Genomic DNA, 18,765 nt, shown 5'->3' on the forward strand with positions numbered 1-18,765 from the left:
GCCCACAATCCCGGTTACGTATGGGCCCGTCAGGATCCACGACGCTGCTCTAGGATGGCACGGCATCTCTGCGCCTTGGCCGCGTGCACAACTTCATTTTGCTCCCCCATTCTCTGCCCTGCCCTGCCCTGCTTACCACTCCCCCATCCCCTATCTTACCACAGAATCGATTCCCCTAGCCCATGCTGACGCTGCATAGGGGCCGGCTTTGTCTTGTCACCATGTACACATGGCCGGCCCGAGTCTGATCTGACTGGCCTCCATCATCTCATCAATCAAAACTGCCGCATCGCTTAGCCTGCCAAAAGCTCTCCCTTGGCGTCGAGGATAGCCTGTATATGCAACAAAAAAACGATATTGCACATGTTCTGGCCATTGGCCTAGTCATTGCATCTGTCTCGGTTCCTGGCGGGTGTTGGCTCCACTCCATGGCTGATGCCCAACCTGGTCACATTGCGGCTTTGTTCGCACCTTTAGTGCTCATATGACGATGCCCCCTGAAAACTTGCTTACCTACAATGACTCTCTACTTGCCAACCGGTTGTTGTTGCTATCAGTCTGGATTTGGGCTTATTTACTTAGACGTACATACACAACCCCCCATGGGCCTAAACAGGCCCAGACCAGAGTCAATGATGAAACATTGTCAAGACGCCGCCCAGTACCTATCCTTCCCAAGCAAACTATCAAGGCAATCTGGGGAAGCCTTCAATCAGGGAAAACAAAAAAAGCAGCCTTGTCAACGCCGACCCTGTTACCATGTTACACCGTGACCGTGGCTGCAGGGACACACTAATTACAGAGCTTAGTAATTGAGCTCTCCGCCGCCTCCTCCACCAACCGCATCTAGATCTTCGTAACTCTTAATAGATCGACCTTGTACAGACTGTACAGGTCCAGGTCCACCTTCGCCGTAGCGTTGAGGTCCTGGCCGAGTACCGCGTGGAGGTGTCAGACGACCGCCGTTGACAGCCGGTCGACTACGCCCATCACGAGCCTGTCGGTCGTAGGGTCCTGTACGGTTGTTGAAGCGATGGCCGCCCCGTCGCATAGGTCCTGCACGATCATCATGAGCAGCAGCAGGGTCCCAGGTGCCGCCCATGGCAGGATTGAACATGCCACCCATGTGCATTCCATTCTGCATTCCATTGCCTCCTGCCATCGCCATGCTCATGTTGGCCAGGTTGAATCCTCGCGGAGTTCCAGTCGCCTGAACATGGTTGCCCATGGGGAAATGGCCATTGCTATTGGCATCGCTACGCGACGGGGCAATGTGTGCAGGATCGAGAACATAGCTATTCACAAGGCGCAGCTGTATTCGAATTAGCAAAATTCAATCGTCAGGCAATCCCAACAAGTACTTACATCCTTCTGTAGTTGCTCAAGCCACTCAGGGTGACGCTTCTCAATGTGCTTGCGCCAGAAATGTTCGCCCTTGAATAGCTTGGTGCACTCTGGAACTTTACATCGCCACTTGGACTCGTCTTCTTGCTTCACATATCGAGCAAGCTCGTCTTCTATCGCTTCATCCAGCGGCTTGCCGCCCAGCTTGCGAATGTCAACGTTTTCAGGCTCAAGTAGCTGAAGCAGCTTTTCTTCGTATGTCTTGACCCAGTTGAAAGCCCGCTGGAGTTGCTGTTGGTTCTTGGTGCTCAAACGCATAGGCTTGCGCTCTTGTACTGGGCTTCCACTCTCTCCGTTCTCAGCGTCGCCCGAGGCTTCTTGTTTCCTGTAAGGGAACGGTTCTCCGGAAGCTGTGGCCTTTGCCGTCGCCTTTGCAGCCGTAGTAAGACTAGCACGTGGCCGGCGAAGATGTCCTCCCGCGCACTTGCGAATCAACTCATGGACAGAGTCACTCTCAAAGACGCAGAAGAAGCAGAAGTTGTACACCCGGCGCAGGTATTCAATGAGAAGATCCAGCTTCTTCTTCTTGACCAAAAGCTCCTCGTCGTCAACTTCATCGTCAAAAGTGCCCTCGTCATCCTCCATTGTTTCATCTTCACCTTCTTCCAACTCTTCTGGATCTCGCTCCTTCTTCATGGGGGCTGGTGCATTTGCTGGAGGCTGAAGCCAGCCCTTTTCGCGCAGGTCCTCGACCCGCTGCTCGATTTTACTAACGCCATCAACGTTCGAGAACTGCTCCTCATGACCGGCCTTGAGTTCAGAATCGAGCTTTCTGACCAGTCGCTCGGCAAGCTCGAGATCACGCTCGATTCTCTCGGGTGCAGAGAAAAGATCCCAGAGTGCTTTCTTGCGTGGAGCGGCAGGTGGCTCATGGATACCAACATGGCAGGTGAAGTTGCCCCTGACCTCGTCGTTTACTGTTTTTCCGTTGAGCGCTTCGAGAGCCTTGTGCGCAGTACTCTGTATCCCCTGAGTAACTTCGGGCTTCACGTCCATAGCGCCTTCTTCGTCATCAACGTCGCGTCCGTCACCACGATCATCAATGATCATTGGCTGCTCGTCACTTGGATTGAGAATAACCCAGCCGATGCGGTGGCACTTTTTAAGGGGATTTGGATCGCTCATGCTGAGCCACTTAAACCCACCAGGGCCCTCTCCCAAGTGCTCCTTGCAAAACTCCTCAACCTTCTCGCGATTGACGGTTGGCGCAATTGTTTTGATGAGCAACGTTGGCTGGAAAGCGGTCTCGTCGCGGATCTCGCCGCCTTTGCACGGGAGCAGATCGCCCACACCCAAGACTTCATTGGCAGCAGTTGTTTCTCCCTCTTCCTTCTCAACAATGCCGCCAGCTCCGTTTGAGTCATTCTTGTAGATACCCTCGAGTGTGAATTCATCAAAGTAACCATCATCGATCTGGCGCTCCCAGTCCTCGTAGATACCATGGCGGTACTGGCGAAGCTTCTCCTTGAACGCCAAGTCGTACTCTGGGTCATATCGTTCCTTGAACCATTCTTCGTTCTTGTGCTTCTCAACGAATGTCTTGGCCATCTGCACCTGCAGCTTTTCCTTGTACTCATCATAGGCTGCTTGGATCTGCTCACGTTCTTTGCCGCGCTCCTCACGGGCTTCGCGCTCGCCTTTGAGACCGGGCTTACGACCGCCATTCTTCGCGCGTTCTTTTTCCTCCTTCATGAGTTGCTCAACACGCCACCACTCGGCGAAATAGTTGAATCCAACCTGATACTCAAGATGCATGGGGTTCGGGACCGGGTTTGTCGTGAATGTGGGTGCGAAGTTGTCTTGACCGGGCACATATCGATCAATGCCAGCCTGTACTGGCGGAGGAGAGGAGCGGCGGCGATTTCCATCACGTCGGGGTCCATCGTAATCGCGGGCACGATCGGGTTGGTAACGGTCGATATTCTGGGGGGACCGCGACCGCCGCCTGCCAGTTCTGCGGTCTCCAGAGCCTTTACAATGCATGTTAGCTAAGTTTCTTTGAGATAGTGCAGAAGGTTCTTGGGCTTGGGAGATGGTTCAACGCGATGCCCAAGGCGATGGACTCTACAGTAGCGACTACACGTCTTCGGACCGCGCAATCAGGCTAAACATGTAGTGCGTGGCGATCGCGTTCGAAGACAAACGCGCAACAAGAGTAGCGATATGCGGATCCACGATATGATAACCGAGAGATGTGCGCTGATCCCAAACAAGAGTCTAGAACTAACCTGGTGAGCGACGCCTGTATGAGTCGGCAGGCGGTCTGGCCTCCTCGTGAGTGGCGCTGCCAATTGTCAGTATTGCTCGTCGCGCGAGGGTCAGGAATGAGCCTACGTATATGAATCCATTATTGCTGATGCTCAGATTTGGGGTGCTTCGGTGGGCGACGGGTGTCTAGAATCCTGAGCGAAGGATAGAGGTATTCAGGCAGCTGACAGGTAGCGCTGTCAACCAACCATAAGTGCTAGACGCGTGGTCTTTGCTCTCTCGGACGCGCAATCTCGCCTGGAGAATGAGATGGGGTGTATCGGGTGCTCGACAGGCAATCGGGCTGGGTAGCTGTTTGCCATGATGGCTCGGTCAGAGAGGGAACAAATAAGAGACAAGACTGTGAGAAAAGGGTGCGACTAGTAACGAGGGAGAAGAGGGATCTAAGGAGTGACAAGACGAGGATGGCTACCACAAACACCCGGCGCGGTTGATCGCACACGAGCAGCGGCGCACGTAGACAAGGTCAGAGAGGTGGCTGGAGGAAGGCCGAGGCGCAGGGCCACGGGGACAAAGCAGTAGGAGCTATGGAGATAGCTGTACAAGAGGAATGATGGGGTACGAACAATTGGGGGGGAGGCAAAGGACGAGAAGCTCGTGCACTCACGATGTGCTAAAGTGACTCCCGGCTGAACGACGCCGGCAGAGATGGAGATGACAGAAGGAAGGGTGAGGTTGGTCGCGGCGGCTGGAGAAGCCCGAGGGCGGCTGAGACGGGGCTAGCGCCGCACGGCTACGCGGAAAGTGGGCCGGCTCGTGAACGCGTTGCTCTCGTGGAGGGCCGAGGCTGATGATTGGCAGGCCCGCTTTACGCTCGACGCCCAGGTTATCACGAGATGCGGAGTGCAGCTGGCTTTTCCTTTTTCACAAGCACCTTTTCCCAGGGCCATTGCATGCGTTGCGCAGGTACACGTTGATCACACACTCCTAGCCGAGCCCCAGCGCAGCCATGACGACCTACATCTCCTCCCTCACTCTCCCGAGCTTTGTCTTTGAAAACCCAGCAGTATCCATCTTGCTGCCGGTCGTCTGCGGAACAGCCACTGGGTTTGCCATTAGTCGTGAGTTTTTCCACTGAGCTGGTGCAATTGTGAAGAGCTCTAACATTAAGAATAGCAAGTGTGTCTCAGACAGCATACCGTACGTTGAAGCAACCTCCTCTGCATCCGCCAGGCTATGTCTTCGGCCCGGTTTGGACAGCATTGTATGCAACCATGGGCTACACGGCCTATCGTGCATACACCACTGGTACATCCTCCTTGAACCCTAACACTGTTGCTCTCGCCAAGGTATGTTACTGCTCAATTGAAACGTAGATATGACCGTCCAACTTACCATCACGCAGCACGGAGCTACTCTTTACTCCATCCAGCTTGTCTTGAACCTTCTGTGGACGCCTCTCTACTTTGGCTTCAAGCAACCTATTGCTGCTTCAGCTGACATCCTGGCTCTCGGTGGCACACTCGCCTACCTTATCAATGTTTGGGGACAAGTTGACCCCGTCTGCGGATGGTTGCTCGCACCATACCTTGGTTGGGTCAGCTTCGCAACCTATCTCTGCGTAAGGACTCTTGTTGGAGGTGCTTACGGAGCGTAAATACTAACGTTCAACCAGATTGGCTCCGGTTACTTGAACAACTGGGACTTCAAGGTTCTTTCAAAAAAGGACTAAAAGAAGGCATATAGCACGTGAGCAATGTGGCAGTATACATACTAATCCGCTAGCCTTGTAAAGCTCGTTGCTTTTTTCGGGTGTCGTCGCATCAAACAATCCCCGCTCTGGTCGCGTAGTCCACGCCAAGAACAGTTGCCGTGCTGTACCATTAGTACCCTCTATTTTTCTGACACTAGGGACTTCTATAAACACTAAATCCCAACTCCAAAAGTTTTCTAGCAAAGAATCGTGGTACTACGATTTTTATACACGTCACTTGCCACATGGAACATGCATACAACTAAGAAAAGCAGATCCCGTGATCCATCTCCTCCCTGGTATCTTATCGAGATTACGATAAACTATTTTTAGCCGCCCCTGAATTGTTATCCCTGTTGACATTCCATAACATCACAAGTCCTCACGCTCACTTTTCATTGAAACTATGTCTGCCGATTGGACCCTTCCCCACAGCCTCGCCCCCATGTTCTCTACCAGTCCTAAGCGATGGATCCTTTGAATCGACTGAAGCGGCGTCTGTCTAAGCGTTCATTCCCACGCGCCTATGAGGATCCTACCCACCCTTATGAAGACGATGAATCCGACACCGCGTACGTGCACTTTGTGGTGCTTGTTACATCTGTCATGCATGCATGCATTCACTTACATAATCCAGCACTATGGTCGAAATCGAGCAAGACTCAAGTTTCCTCCGTCTTCCCGCCAACGTGCGGGAACTAATTTACGGCCATGTACTCGGCGGCACACAGATCCGCGTATGCGACACAAGGAATTGCACCCGCCGTCACAAATGTCGCTCTCGCGGACGAAAATTCCACTTCGCTACTTACTTCCACCTCCGGAGACGGCATTTAGCCCTACTAACCACCTGCCGCCAAATACATGCCGAGACTAGGCTCCTGCCGTTTGCACTAAATGAGTTTCATGGATATCACTGGGATATGCAACTTGCTGTCTACTACCGCCTGACGGATGCGCAGGTCGGTGCGATGACGAATCTTCGCGTGTATTTTGAATGCAACGATGTGATCTATTATCCGGCTCTTGGTCGGCGAAGCCCGAGTGTCAACCTTGGTAAAGACGCTCTTGCCACGCTGCGTGTTCTCGGTCATCTTCGCGGGCTGCGTAAGCTCACTGTCGAGTGGGTTGGTCCGCACGATTGGGAGCATGACTGGGATATGGTGGAGGGCAGGATGGCTTATCTGATTGAGGAAGAGCTTGAGCAGATCAGGGGCTCATGTGATATTAAGGTTGTGGTAGTGGGCTGTGATTATGTAGAAGACCTCGATACGGGGCCTGTGCCTGTGGTGGGTGATATGCAGAAGCTTGTGTCTTTTTCGGTGTAGTTGTTGCAACCATTTGTCACTTGACCTGAGCTATGCACACAGGCCTAAGGCAACCAAGGACACATTTACTGCAAAAGGCAGTGTATCGCGGTTAACTTTTATTGTTCGAAATCTGAAATAAGACTTGGGGGATTCTGCCCAGATCTTATGGGTATCAGAAGCCCATTGGACTTAGCTGTTGTTAATACAATCGATCTCGGTGGCAAGTCTTTGTCTTATTGAAAATATGGATCTCATCTCGCTGATATTGTTAGTTCAGACAAGAAAAGAGCACCTGTGAAGAGTGTCCTTGGGTCAGTGGACAGAAAGTCCGATACCGCTATCTCGTATCAGATAAACGCAGCCCACAACACAAACATGAACCCGAGCAGCATGGAATTGGTGGATACAGCAAAATCGAAACAGACTCTAAGATTCTGAGACCTATCAGTGACTTGGTTTGAGGCCTTACCACACTGTTCAGAGCATTTGATGACGTCTCCTTCCTAACAAACGACTTCCATCACGCCTTCCCTACCAATTCACATCACAGCCAAGCCACTCGATAGACCCTGTCTCACCTCTTACCCGCCTCAATCACCATTCACTGCCTCACTGCCCTTAGCGAGTACAAACGCTCACCCACAATCTATATTACTCGTCGCCTTCTCCCCTCCGACCTCTGTCGCTCCACCACCACCATCCAACATGGTTACCCGACCCAGGGCTCAGTCGGATCCGCTCCACACGCACGGATACCGCTATCATGTACAGTTGATGTACCTCATTGAAGAAGTGTAAGTATTTACAGACCCCCCGCCGCTGCATGAAAAAACAACAAAAGACATTCACTCTGAAACCCGACTCATCACTGAACAAACCCTCACTTGCACAGCTACGAGCGCAATCAGGAAACGTCTCCCCTCCTGCGTCTCCCCGCTGAGCTACGCATGAAGATCTACAACTACGTCTTCGACGCCAACAGCATCAGCCCCAAGTACGAGACGCAGGACCACCGCACTTGGGAGTACCCGCGCTTAAACCTCTCGCTCATCCAGGCCTGCCGCCAGATATGGACAGAGACTAGATTGCTTCCCTTCACCCGCAACGTCTTCAGCGGCTACTCGGAGCACGTGATTGAGATGCTGTGCAAGAACCTTACGCGCAGCCAGGCCAATGCCATTTCCAGAGTAAGTCTCCTCGTCGACGCGTTTGCTATCTATCGCGATGGAAAGATCCCGCATTCGGGTCTTAAATCATGGATCATCGTGGAGCTCAGCGACTTGTGCACGTTTGAGGGCCTCAAGGAGTTGGAGCTGGTTTGGTTTGGCAGCGAGATTGAGCCTGTTCGAACCGCGTTGCATGAGCAAGTCACCGAAGTGTTGGAAAGATCGGGCCGCACGGATATCTTACTCATGGTTGTTCCTCTTCCTCCTCCTCGGACGGACTGATGGGGTACGGAAAGGGCGTCCTTTAGACTTGGGAGGTATAGTCGGCGCATGGAAGAAGTTGGCGCAAGGAAGGACCGGTATGGATAGAGAAGCCACTGTCATCATCAAGTACAGTGAGGGGTGTGAAAGCGGATGGCTAATCATACTACCACCAGGAACTTCACACACATAGAAGGGAACTGGAGATTTGAGAAGTCAATTGAAGAATGTCTTGTCCAACACGGCCCATATATACAAAGAAAGCAACTGTGAAGTCACCAGTGGAGTCTACGTTCTTAACTCATCATGAAGCATTAAAAGCGTACCCCGACAAAGGAGAGAGCAAAAGAAACTTGCGCCATGACTGTACAAAAGGAAAGTAATAGGAGGTGACGCTTGAACGCATACAGGAGACAGCTTGCGAGAACCAAAGCAAAAAGAGAAAACTAGGTAGATAGGTAGGTGAAGGAAATGGCAGTCGCAAGGCAAAAACAACAAAAATGAGAATATGGTCAAACTCCCATGAAGCGCCAGAGCACCAGTCATAATCATTAAGCGCAAAGGAAATAGAAATCCCTCTCTTTTTTCCCAACTTCCCTAAGGAAAGAAGCGATAACGCCCATATGGAACCCAAAAAGGAAGAAAAAAGGGGACAAGAGTAAAAAGGATGAGTCCAAGGAACGCGGAGGAAAAGAAGAGCAAGGAATTGCAGAAAGCGAAGTATTTCAACCTCTACTCGCTCTCCAGTAACTGCCGTATCTTCTCGTAAAAACTCGCCGGATACTGACGAATCTCATCATCAGTGGGCGCGGGCTTATTCGGGTCTCGGAAGCGATCAGCAACGCGCTGAATAATCTGGCCAAGCAGCTCCTGCGGAATCTTGAGGTCTTCGCCGCCATCGGGGTACAAAAAGGGATCGCGTTCGTCAAGGAGCTGCGCGATATTCGGGCGACGCGAGGGATCGCGGTTGAGGCAGCGGCGCATGGTAGCCTTGAGACCCGGGGGAACGCGAACGTCGCCAACGCCGAGATCAGGGAATTCGATTTTGTAGTCGCGGTTTACGATGGCGAGGACGCGGGCCATTTGATTGGCGATATGGGCAAAGGGAGGGCGGCCGTAGACCATCTGGTAGAGGATGCAGCCTAGACTCCAGACGTCCGAGGGCTTGCCAAGAGCCATGTCTTTGGAGCCGTTGCCATTGCTGAGGAGACCGCGGGCGCCGCCGGCAGAGTCTTCGAGGGACTCCGGGGACATGTAGTTGGGGGTGCCGATGTGCGAGTCGCGGTGGACGTTGACGGTGTGGTCGACTTCAATTGCGTTGGCAATGCCGAAGTCGATGAGCTTTAAGCGGCCGGAGGTGAGGAGAAAGTTTGCGGGTTTGAGGTCAGAGTGGACAATGTCGTGGTCGTGGACCGCACCGACGCATTCGAGCATCTCTTTCCAGTAGTAGCGAGTGAAGCTGAGGTCAAGTTTACCATCGCCATCGGCGGGGTCAAGCTTCATTCGTATTATGCGGGCCAAGTCTGATTCTCCAAGTTCCATGAGCTGCGACATGTTAGCATTAAAACTTTAACTCTTGACAAAAAGTCACTTACTACACTGAGCACTTGGCGTTGCTCGTCCACTTCCCAGTCATAGAGTCTTACAACTCTGTCAACGTTCTTGAGTTTTTGTAGTAGATCAATCTCGCCCTTGAAACCTCGTACAGCAGCCTCGTCGGCGTCTTCAAGCTTAACTCTCTTCAGTGCCAAAGTCTTGAAGTTCTCTGCCATGACACGGTACACCGCCGAACTGCCACCTCTGCCTATCCTGTCCATCTGAGAGTAGTGCTTTCCATTGACAGACAGTGTGACCCTCTTCTTTCTCTCTCGTGTCTTGGTAGTGGCAGCTCCAGCAGCAGCGGTTGCTGTCTCCAATACAGACATCTTCGGCGGTGGTGGAGGCGCTGGTCGTCGTGGGGTATTTGCGCTCATCGACTGTAGTGGTATGGGCTTTTCTTGTTGTTGCGAAGCTCTTTCGCTAGGTGACTGGTGTTCTAGGGAAGACTGCATATGGCGGTCCTCTGCGACCTTCATGACTGAGCCAGTGACCTTCAAGACGGAATCGGGCACGTTCTCAGGCTGGGTTTTGATGGCCGACACAGGCATGTTCTCCTGGTCCTGGGAGGGAGGATTCTCTTCTTCGCTTTGGGGTGTTCTGCGCAGTCTCCTCATGGGTGCGCCGCGTAGTGGAACTCGTTTGATGCGTAGACTGGGTGCCGGGGTGACGGAGTCATGCACGGGTGTATTTGAGCCCGAATCATTGCGCGATATTTTGAGCTTAGGCTTTCTCTTCTCTGGTGAATCGACGTCGTTGCCTTGGGCAAGTAGAGCTGCCGTCAGAGCACTGAGCTTCATGGGTTGGGGCATCTCGTCATCCGAGCTGTCGCCAATGTCGATGTTCTGCATCATGGGTACGTCGGCAGAGAAGCCCTGCGATTGACCCAGCATAGAGAGCGGAGAGTCTCTCCGGGGTCGTATCGATGATTGCGCACGCATGCGCCCATATGAGGAGCCGCCTAGCGGCGTAGGAGATCCGGTAGCCATTCGAGAGTCGCAAAGGGATGATATGCGCGTGTGACTATAAGCGTATTTGTCGGGTTATGTGAATAGCGATTGAAAGCTGTAGTGTTAGTTGCGCATACATAAGGCCCGGAGGGAAGGCGGCTATTTGTCGTAGAGATGCTGGGGGTGGTGGTTGAGTTTGGACGTTGACATCCATAGCGCGCGCCGGCCAATCCTAGTTCTCGTGTGGTCTGGTTGCTGGGCAACGCGAACGCGACAGTAAACAAACAGGGCCAAAACACCTAGTGCGGGACTAGTGAGAACTGCTGACGAGCACTGAGGGTTATACAGCGCGCATTTCACACCAGTGCAACTTTCTGTGTCTAATATATACTTAATGATATGGGTATCCATGGAATGGCTTTGCCCTCAAGTTTGGTTCCTGCAGCGAAACCGACAATAGCAGCTTCAAGGCAATACACATTGAGCCAAAATGTTGGTTGTCTTTGAAGTGCTTGCTTTTTCCACATGCACGTAAACAATGACTGTCTTATACGTATTCATTTTTCGGACAGATTGTGGTAATGGTGCATTTGTGCCAGTGCAGGCCAAAAAATTAGAATACCATGTGGTCTTGTAGAACTGTCAGCCCAGCCATGGTTTACTTTCTCGACATGTTATAACTTGAAAGCAACAATATCTTATAATTCCAACAGTTTGCATACATCGTGATAGTGATAAAGTCTTAGATACCAGCCCGTAGCCTCCAAAACAAATACTTCGTTACTAGATACCCCAGTCCCCTCTCTTCTACTACATCCATCCAAAAGAGAAAACACGCTGTAGACATGAACAACGACCCAATCAACTATAACGGAACGAAAGGCTTGGTAAAAGACACTGCGTAGCTAGAGCAGCTAATTAAATCGCCTCTCGTGAGTGTTGTATGCAGTCATGCCCCGGTCCCGATTGTGCAAGTCTTTCTCCCAAACGCCATGGCCTACTCATGCATCCAAACGGTAGGTCGTACAAATGATCACAGCTTTGCTCGTGGGGATGCCTCCTCGAGCACAACAGCTATCACAGCAGCGATGTCATCCGGTTTGCCGCCATGCCAGTTCTCCCCAGGGTAGTATCGTTGTACCTCTCTGGCAAAAGGCCCGTCCCTGCGAGTGTTGAGTCCCGTCACTTTGGCCTCCTTTGCAATTGCAACTGCGACCTTTGCCTGGAGCGAGGAACTGTCTGCCTTGCGAGATGAGTCGGCCTGTACCAGCTTTGCTAGATTTTTTCCAACCACAATTGTGCCATCTCTCTCGACCCAAGCACCTAGGTCAACCATTTGACGGCTAACAATACCTAGCACATCCTGCGGGCTGAGATTATCCCACACACCATCGGTTGCAAAGACGAGGACATCTCCATGCCGTACTTTATGGTGCGTTACACTCGACTCCTTTGGTAGATCCGAGAGTGTGGTCGGACCACCAAACACAGCCATCTGCACCAGCATGCGTTGAGGCGTTTTGGAGAGCTGATATGGGGTGTTGAAGGCATGCGTTTGGGGCTGTGTAAAATGTCGCACTGCGTTTAGACCCAGATGCATGAATCCTGAGTCGCCCAGGTTGGCGACTTCGACATGGCCGTCTGGTTCTGCGACTGCCAGGCATGCGGTGCTGCCGCCACCTTCAATGCTGGCGTCATCGGTAACTTCGTCGTACGCAACCTGAAGCAGATCCTTCGGGTGTAACGACGTCGTGTTGAATCCATGCGGCCATGAGCGCGCTGCGCAGGCCATGTACTCGCACAATCCATGGGAGAAGTCTGCGGGATCCAAGCCAGACTCGACCCAACCTCCGACTCCGTCTGCGACTCCAAATGTCGTGGTATCAGTGGTTCCCACTTGGCTGAAGAAGAAGGCGTCCTGTCCACTCTTTGCTCGCTTCCGCTTGTCGATGGCCTCTTTGCACTCGCGTAGATCCTCAATCTTGCTTTTCCGCGGGTCGTAGAGCGGGCGCGTGAACAGATTTTGCTCTGCATCAAAATTGTCTTGCTTGGCTGAGTAGGAAGCAGCTACATGGTAGGTATATTGAGGCATGCTCCGCCAATTGTGCGAGGAAGAATGGAATGATCGTAAGCCGACTGTGGCCGGGGAGGTGTTTCGATTCAAGGGACAGGTTGGGTGTGCGTGGGGAGGCATTCGCTGCAAGGGGACTCCAGGACTGCGGCTGGTCGAGGCAGGTGCTACCAAAGGCGATGCGGAGAGGGCAAGGAGGAAGAAGCCAGTAGATGAGGCGCGTCGCGGTGCTGGTGAAAGTCGCGCAAGGCCCGCTGCACTGGTTATCGCAAATGACATGGCCAAAGCCCAAGCCTATCGATTACGAATTAGCACGTGAAGAGGGTGGCGGCAGAGAGTGGTAGTGAAGGGAATGCATCATGGCGGCGCCGTACCTTTGCGACAGACGACGTTGGAATAAAAAGGGTCCCTTGGGCTGAGAATTCACATTGGCCGTCGTCATTGCCGATCGGCTAGCTGCTGAGGGCGGTGATACTTACGAGTACTAGGAGCATCGTCTCAAGATGCACAACAATTTGGATGGGGATGATACAGATGCAAGAGAGGACAAGCCGGCTTGCTCTGACAGTCCTCTGGACAACTGTTCACTATTCTGCAACCTTTTGGCTGGGCGGCCAAACGCTGCTGGCCTTTGGCTCAAACGCGGAGAATGACATAACCGACGCTAGTTCAGCCCTATCGCCTAAACCCGTGGCTGACCCCGAACTTCTTTTCGAGAGACGCCCCCACGAGCTTCCAATCACCTTCCCCGCCGTGGGACAGTCAGTCAGTCAGTCAAGATGAGCATGCATCCGGCGCGTCAGGCCTATGTCGAGGAGGAGAATGGTGCGGTATGTGTTTTGTATACTGTCTCTGGATACCAGGCAGCAAGCTTCACATGCTGCGCAGCTACCTCCAGGATGGTATATATAGCTTCTGCAAATACAAGAGCTAACATGAGTATCTAGGGCGATGCCATGGAGGGGATAGACCTTTCCAGTGTCCGTAAGTATCTGGGCGCAATTCACATGTTCAATGCTAGAATGCTAACCAGTCCAGCGCTCGACCGCAATCATGCCATGCCCGGCGGAGGAAACGCGTCGGCTTCTTCGCTCATGGAGGATTTTGATCGCAAGCGACGAGCCGCCCAGTTAGTTGTGCCCACGGCCGACCGCGATGTCAAAGCAAAGCTGCGTTTGCGCGGAGAGCCAATCACCTTGTTCGGCGAGGGTCCTGCTGAGCGCCGTGATCGACTTCGCGCCTTACTTGCAGAGGCACAAGAAGCATTGGGCGATGATGCGGCAGACGTGGACATGCAAGACGCAGAAGAGGGGACTGGGGACGAACAAGAGGAATTCTACACACAGGGCACACAAGCACTTCTGGATGCGCGACGGGAAATGGCCAAGTATTCGCTGCCACGAGCCAAGGAACGAATCGCATATCAGCGTCGCGAGGCTACGATACCACTAAAGACGCATATCGAGTTCCGGAACGGCATCAAGGAGCGGCTGAAGGGCTTCGAACTCTATGGATCGCAAACAGCAGATCGACCAGTGAGCATTGTACGCGTCTCGCCAAATGGGCAATATGTCGCATACGGCACCTGGGGCGGCAAGGTGGCACTGCTTGAAATTCCCAGTCTCGAGCAGAAGAAAGCATACCGGGGTGGACATGCGGAACGTGCGACAGGCATAGACTGGATGCCAGACGCAACCCTACCTGGTAGTACTGTTTCGAGTTCAAGTGTAAACTTTGCCTCTGGAGGAGCAGGTGGAAAGGTTCAGCTATGGTCGCTTGATGACGACAAATCTCTACGCACGCTCGAAGGACACACTGACCGTGTTTGTCGTTTAGCGTTCCATCCTACAGGGCGGTACCTAGCATCAGCTTCTGATGATACCACATGGCGGCTTTGGGACGTGAACACGGGTCAAGAGCTCCTTATGCAAGAAGGGCATTCAAAAGAAGTGTACACTGTGAGTTTCAACGGTGATGGTTCTTTGGTTGCAAGTGCCGGTCTGGACAGCATTGGTCGTGTGTGGGATGTTCGTACAGGTCGAGTCATCTACATGCTGGAAAGCCATATCAAGCCTATTTATGGTTTAGATTGGGCTACCGATGGTCACCGACTACTTTCTGGATCAGGAGATGGATTTATGAAATGCTGGGACGTTCGTGCGATGAGAGAGACCAACTCGATTGCGGCCAACACAGGAGGAGTCACTGATCTACGATGGTTCAAGGGGACTGACGGTCCGACGAGCGGCATACCGCTGCAGGAGAATGAGCAGGGGCAAGTGATTCCGAAGAAGGCATCGACGTTTGTCATTTCGTCTGGATTTGACAAGAATGTTCAAATCTTTTCAGCAGACGATTGGGCGCACTGCAAGACCCTCCAAGGACACTCTGGACCAGTGTTTAGCACAGATGTGACAAGGGACGCATGCTGGATCGTGAGTGGAGGCAAGGATCGTACCGTGAAGCTGTGGTCCCGGGATGATAATGGGGGAATCTGAGGTTGAGGCGGAGGAGAAGCAAATAATTCAGTCACATGCACGGTAGGCTGCCTGCAGATGCAGATGCAAGCTGACCAAGAAGCAAAGATGGAGAGTTTACAAGAAGCAAAGAAGATGAGTTCACATGAACAAGAGGGAAAAAAGAAGCAGACAAAGGTCAGTGCTCTGGTTGATATCACTTGTCAGGTGGAAGTTGAACAGCAAAAAAAAAGGTCCATAGCTTGAACCGAGATACCCAGTACATACTCCGATGGCGCGTGGAGTTTGCAAGTACAAAGCATATACAATTTTACGCATTTTCTCATCTATGCAAAAGGCATCCCTTCATTTCAGAATGCACTCTACACCAACTACCGGTGTGTTTCAATATCCTTCATCTCAAATGAGTCACCTCCCCTCCAAAGCCAAACAAAAATGGCCCGAATCACCGTCCAAAAAACCCGGCAGTCATGCCATTAGCTCGGTACCACTCTACCAATATCTTACATCCGAGTCTAAAAAAGACCCCCCCCACACAAAAGAAGAGTAGACTGTCGGGGCAACCGGCAGCATTATTCCAGAATACACGTTTTTTTAGCGCATCGACCCTTTTTCTGCCCGTGTGCTCCGTGCATATCCCCCCCCCCCCATGCCTTGTCTACTTATCGCATAGCAAAAGCCCGTAGCATTTGGCATGTGTGTGTATGCACATACCACCTTAAAGCTAAAAGTATTAGCCTGTAGTTATGACGTTGACAGCCTACGACCCCCCTCTTCTTCTTCTTCTTCTGCTCACGCATTTACATGATGTTTCCCCATAATTCTCAAACACACCATGTCTTTTTTTTATTTTTGCTTAACCAGGGTCGGAGTGTATGTTCCTTACACCGCAAGAATCACATGTTTTGTTAAGTTCTACCAACTGTAACGTAGTCAAAGAGAAAAACATTGTGTGTGTGTGTGTGTGTGTGTGTGTGGGTGGGTGCAAAGCCCGTCTCAGGCATGCATCCCGCCTCACCGCAACATGGAGACGAATCGGAACGCAAAGAAAAAAGAGTAAGCTAGTAAGAGAATGGCTATTTTTTTTAGTTTAACTGGGCGAAAAAGGACGCTATGTTTCAGGTTTCGGGTTCTGGAGGTGAAGGGGCGGTCTGTACAGAATGCATGCAGCAGGTGGAGGGAGGGGGGGTCGTGTGCGCATATATCTCTGTGTGTGTGTGTGTGTGTGTGTGTGTGTGTGTGTAGAGACCGAGCCTATGGTAGACAAGGGCAATTGGGAGGAGATGCCGGACCCGCGATGTGCATAGTAACAGCGGTTGCGGTTGCGGTAGATGTGGGAGATCCACACATACGTTGGGAGGGGGGAATGATTTTTTTCCACCCGAAAGTTGGGGATTGTTATTAGGGTTTATTTGCAAGTACAGGTTTTTTTTGGGATTACGATTGGTTGGTTAACTGTCCGGTCTTCGGCCGGATTATATATATTTTTTAGAATTGTGATTGGTTGCGTTTGTTGGGAAAGGAAGCGACGGAGGTCAAAGTTTCCCGGGGATGCGGATGGCAGTGAGGTGAGTTGAGGGAAGTGAGTCATACATTCACATACACAGGGTACGCTGATAATATTTTTTGGAGAGAGAGAGAGAGAGAGAGAGTAAGTTGAATGCAGGGCCAAGATGCAGGAAGCAGCGATCAATCGAAGTGAAGAATACGGTACAATACACATACTGCACAGGCTTTTTTTTTCGGGAGGGAGCAAAAATGTTCTAGTGGCTGGAGACTAGAGCGCGGGAGCGGATAGTGGAGCGTAAGCCCGGAGTCTTTCTTTACTCGTCCTTTGACCGCTACAGCCTCACCTTTTGCATTGTGCAACCACAATATTGCGATTGCAACCCCTCCCCCCCCGAAGGAAACGTGGATGGCTACGAAGCGTTCTCTTCACGAGCTGGGCTTGGTGGAGAGCATGGAAATAGATGTGATTGATTTCTTGTGCAGCAGGGTTGTGATGATGTGTTCCGGTCAAGACAGGGCCGTTGTCTCAGGGTAGATGCGAGGATAGTCGAAGTGGAGCCCCACTGTCGAGAGTGGCTCTGGGCTAGAGTAGTAGAGTTTGTTGGGGTGGCTTTGAATTACGCGTGCCACAGTAGGCGCCGCAATAGAGAGGGAGAAGGGGGAGAGAAAGAAAACGGAGTTGCGGATCAGCCGCGGCAGTCGAGAGCAGATGCAGCATCTGTGCTTGTCATGCACGTCGGCTCCCACAGTGGGGTTGGTTGCTGTGGCATCTCGAGAGAGCTTTGCTATTTCTGAGAGGGCGCGCGTCGGGATTGGCGTGACGCGGTAGTTTTTGGATGTACTCGATATGTACGTACATGTATAGTCTGGTTTGGGGGGGGATTGCATGGATTAGGGTTGGCCGCGATAGGCGTCACACAGAGCACAGATTGGCAGTAGCGAGAGCGTCAAAGTATGGTCTTGATGAGGTCTTTGACAAAGAAAAAAATGTATTTTTGTGTGCATTGATTGTCACGGGCATAAGTTGGCAGTAGTGGACGGGCGAAGTTGGCCGGGGGAGAAGAAAACGGCGGGCATTGCAGGCATGTTGCAAGTAGGAGCAAGTGGACGAAGAATGACGCACAGAGGGACATGCGACAGTCTGGCGGGAACCCAGCGGCACGGTAATGCGAGCAGCAGTCGGTACAAGGACGGGCTAGGGCAGCCGTGTTTGTCGCGTCCTGGCTCACACAAAGGCCGATTGCAGGCAGATGGAGTGACGATGGGGTGGTAGCGTCGACGAGAGAGGGAGTGGGCAGAGGGCGGGTTAGACAGGGAAGCCTGGTGCGGGCAGGGAGCGGTGAGATGACTCGTGCACAGGTGGGAGAGGCGAGGGGAGAGGCGGAAGCTGGACAGATGACACCATGAGGTCGAGAGCTAGAGGGCCAAGCCAGGCTCACGAAACAGACGAGAGGGCACGTCGGGTGACGGATGAGGGCGCAAGCGGCGGGTGTGGTTGGATGGAAGGATGGGGCGTGGGCAGTGGGCATGATGATGACAGCAGCGTGTGGGTGGGTGGCTCGCTCGCTCTGCGCGGCAGGCGGAGGAAGAGTGTAGTAGAGTAGGCCAAGGAGCAAGCATGAACATGGTCTGTCATGTTGACTGTTTTGAGCAGAGTTTTCACGCATGCGTCGATTTGATCGATACATACAATACAAGGCGACATGGATGGGATACATGGTTACAGCATCTACATGGGCCGGCCCGCACAGGCTAGCCAGTCATGACCAGCTCTGCGGCGGGCAAGTAAGTGATGGGCAAGCGGATTAGCAGGATTAGCAGGATTAGCAGGATTAGCAACAGCATCAGAGCGTCGCGCGCGATATGCGTGACAGCGGGCGCACTGGCGGGCGCGACAAACGGCTAAGCAGGAGGAGCATATGGATGGATGGACATACATGGCTGTGGACAGGACTGGACTGCATGGTCTGCGCATGGCTGCACGGCTGCACGGCTGCACCAGACTCTCGCGGGCAGCCGGCAAACACTGGCTAATGGCTGCGGACGGCCCTCAGCTAAGA

At 52.4% G+C, this 18,765-nt stretch overlaps 10 protein-coding genes across 10 annotated transcripts; 5 read left to right on the top strand and 5 right to left on the bottom strand.

The window, feature by feature from the left end:
• Nucleotides 1-434: 434 nt before the first annotated feature.
• COCSADRAFT_38107 (uncharacterized protein) lies at nucleotides 435-4,245 on the bottom strand. Its single transcript, XM_007702883.1, has 4 exons — nucleotides 3,739-4,245; nucleotides 3,633-3,688; nucleotides 1,366-3,374; nucleotides 435-1,312 (listed from the first exon to the last, which is right to left on the bottom strand). Exons 1-4 carry the CDS (start codon nucleotides 3,750-3,752, stop codon nucleotides 806-808), a joined length of 2,586 nt encoding a protein of 861 aa, XP_007701073.1. The 5' UTR covers nucleotides 3,753-4,245; the 3' UTR covers nucleotides 435-805.
• Nucleotides 4,246-4,537: 292 nt separating this feature from the next.
• COCSADRAFT_145556 (uncharacterized protein) lies at nucleotides 4,538-5,721 on the top strand. Its single transcript, XM_007703263.1, has 4 exons — nucleotides 4,538-4,733; nucleotides 4,789-4,961; nucleotides 5,018-5,233; nucleotides 5,288-5,721. The coding sequence occupies exons 1-4, from the start codon at nucleotides 4,622-4,624 to the stop codon at nucleotides 5,342-5,344; spliced, it is 558 nt and encodes a 185-aa protein (XP_007701453.1). The 5' UTR covers nucleotides 4,538-4,621; the 3' UTR covers nucleotides 5,345-5,721.
• A 68-nt stretch (nucleotides 5,722-5,789) lies between these two features.
• Nucleotides 5,790-6,897, top strand: COCSADRAFT_182495 (uncharacterized protein). The gene is made up of 2 exons (XM_007703264.1): nucleotides 5,790-5,937; nucleotides 6,003-6,897. The coding sequence occupies exons 1-2, from the start codon at nucleotides 5,834-5,836 to the stop codon at nucleotides 6,691-6,693; spliced, it is 795 nt and encodes a 264-aa protein (XP_007701454.1). The 5' UTR covers nucleotides 5,790-5,833; the 3' UTR covers nucleotides 6,694-6,897.
• A 483-nt stretch (nucleotides 6,898-7,380) lies between these two features.
• Nucleotides 7,381-8,123, top strand: COCSADRAFT_161759 (uncharacterized protein; the record flags this gene model as incomplete). The annotated part of the gene is made up of 2 exons (XM_007703265.1): nucleotides 7,381-7,469; nucleotides 7,568-8,123. 2 exons carry the CDS (start codon nucleotides 7,381-7,383, stop codon nucleotides 8,121-8,123), a joined length of 645 nt encoding a protein of 214 aa, XP_007701455.1.
• Nucleotides 8,124-8,382: 259 nt separating this feature from the next.
• On the bottom strand, nucleotides 8,383-8,744 carry COCSADRAFT_339335 (uncharacterized protein). Its single transcript, XM_007703266.1, has one exon. It carries the CDS (start codon nucleotides 8,652-8,654, stop codon nucleotides 8,391-8,393), a length of 264 nt encoding a protein of 87 aa, XP_007701456.1. The 5' UTR covers nucleotides 8,655-8,744; the 3' UTR covers nucleotides 8,383-8,390.
• A 90-nt stretch (nucleotides 8,745-8,834) lies between these two features.
• Nucleotides 8,835-10,687, bottom strand: COCSADRAFT_93045 (uncharacterized protein; the record flags this gene model as incomplete). The annotated part of the gene is made up of 2 exons (XM_007703267.1): nucleotides 8,835-9,647; nucleotides 9,698-10,687. 2 exons carry the CDS (start codon nucleotides 10,685-10,687, stop codon nucleotides 8,835-8,837), a joined length of 1,803 nt encoding a protein of 600 aa, XP_007701457.1.
• A 647-nt stretch (nucleotides 10,688-11,334) lies between these two features.
• On the bottom strand, nucleotides 11,335-13,300 carry COCSADRAFT_120457 (uncharacterized protein). The gene is made up of 2 exons (XM_007703268.1): nucleotides 13,094-13,300; nucleotides 11,335-13,013 (listed from the first exon to the last, which is right to left on the bottom strand). The coding sequence occupies exon 2, from the start codon at nucleotides 12,996-12,998 to the stop codon at nucleotides 11,682-11,684; it is 1,317 nt and encodes a 438-aa protein (XP_007701458.1). The 5' UTR covers nucleotides 12,999-13,013; nucleotides 13,094-13,300; the 3' UTR covers nucleotides 11,335-11,681.
• A 198-nt stretch (nucleotides 13,301-13,498) lies between these two features.
• On the top strand, nucleotides 13,499-15,217 carry COCSADRAFT_93243 (uncharacterized protein; the record flags this gene model as incomplete). Its single annotated transcript, XM_007703269.1, has 3 exons — nucleotides 13,499-13,549; nucleotides 13,667-13,703; nucleotides 13,758-15,217. 3 exons carry the CDS (start codon nucleotides 13,499-13,501, stop codon nucleotides 15,215-15,217), a joined length of 1,548 nt encoding a protein of 515 aa, XP_007701459.1.
• Nucleotides 15,218-16,132: 915 nt separating this feature from the next.
• On the top strand, nucleotides 16,133-16,696 carry COCSADRAFT_339381 (uncharacterized protein). The gene has a single exon (XM_007703270.1). The coding sequence runs from the start codon at nucleotides 16,269-16,271 to the stop codon at nucleotides 16,599-16,601; it is 333 nt and encodes a 110-aa protein (XP_007701460.1). The 5' UTR covers nucleotides 16,133-16,268; the 3' UTR covers nucleotides 16,602-16,696.
• Nucleotides 16,697-17,933: 1,237 nt separating this feature from the next.
• On the bottom strand, nucleotides 17,934-18,371 carry COCSADRAFT_38114 (uncharacterized protein). The gene has a single exon (XM_007702884.1). It carries the CDS (start codon nucleotides 18,339-18,341, stop codon nucleotides 18,141-18,143), a length of 201 nt encoding a protein of 66 aa, XP_007701074.1. The 5' UTR covers nucleotides 18,342-18,371; the 3' UTR covers nucleotides 17,934-18,140.
• Nucleotides 18,372-18,765: the final 394 nt, after the last annotated feature.

This window comes from Bipolaris sorokiniana, assembly GCF_000338995.1.
Source record: "Bipolaris sorokiniana ND90Pr unplaced genomic scaffold COCSAscaffold_9, whole genome shotgun sequence".
In the NCBI taxonomy this organism is placed as follows: Eukaryota; Fungi; Ascomycota; class Dothideomycetes; order Pleosporales; family Pleosporaceae; genus Bipolaris; species Bipolaris sorokiniana.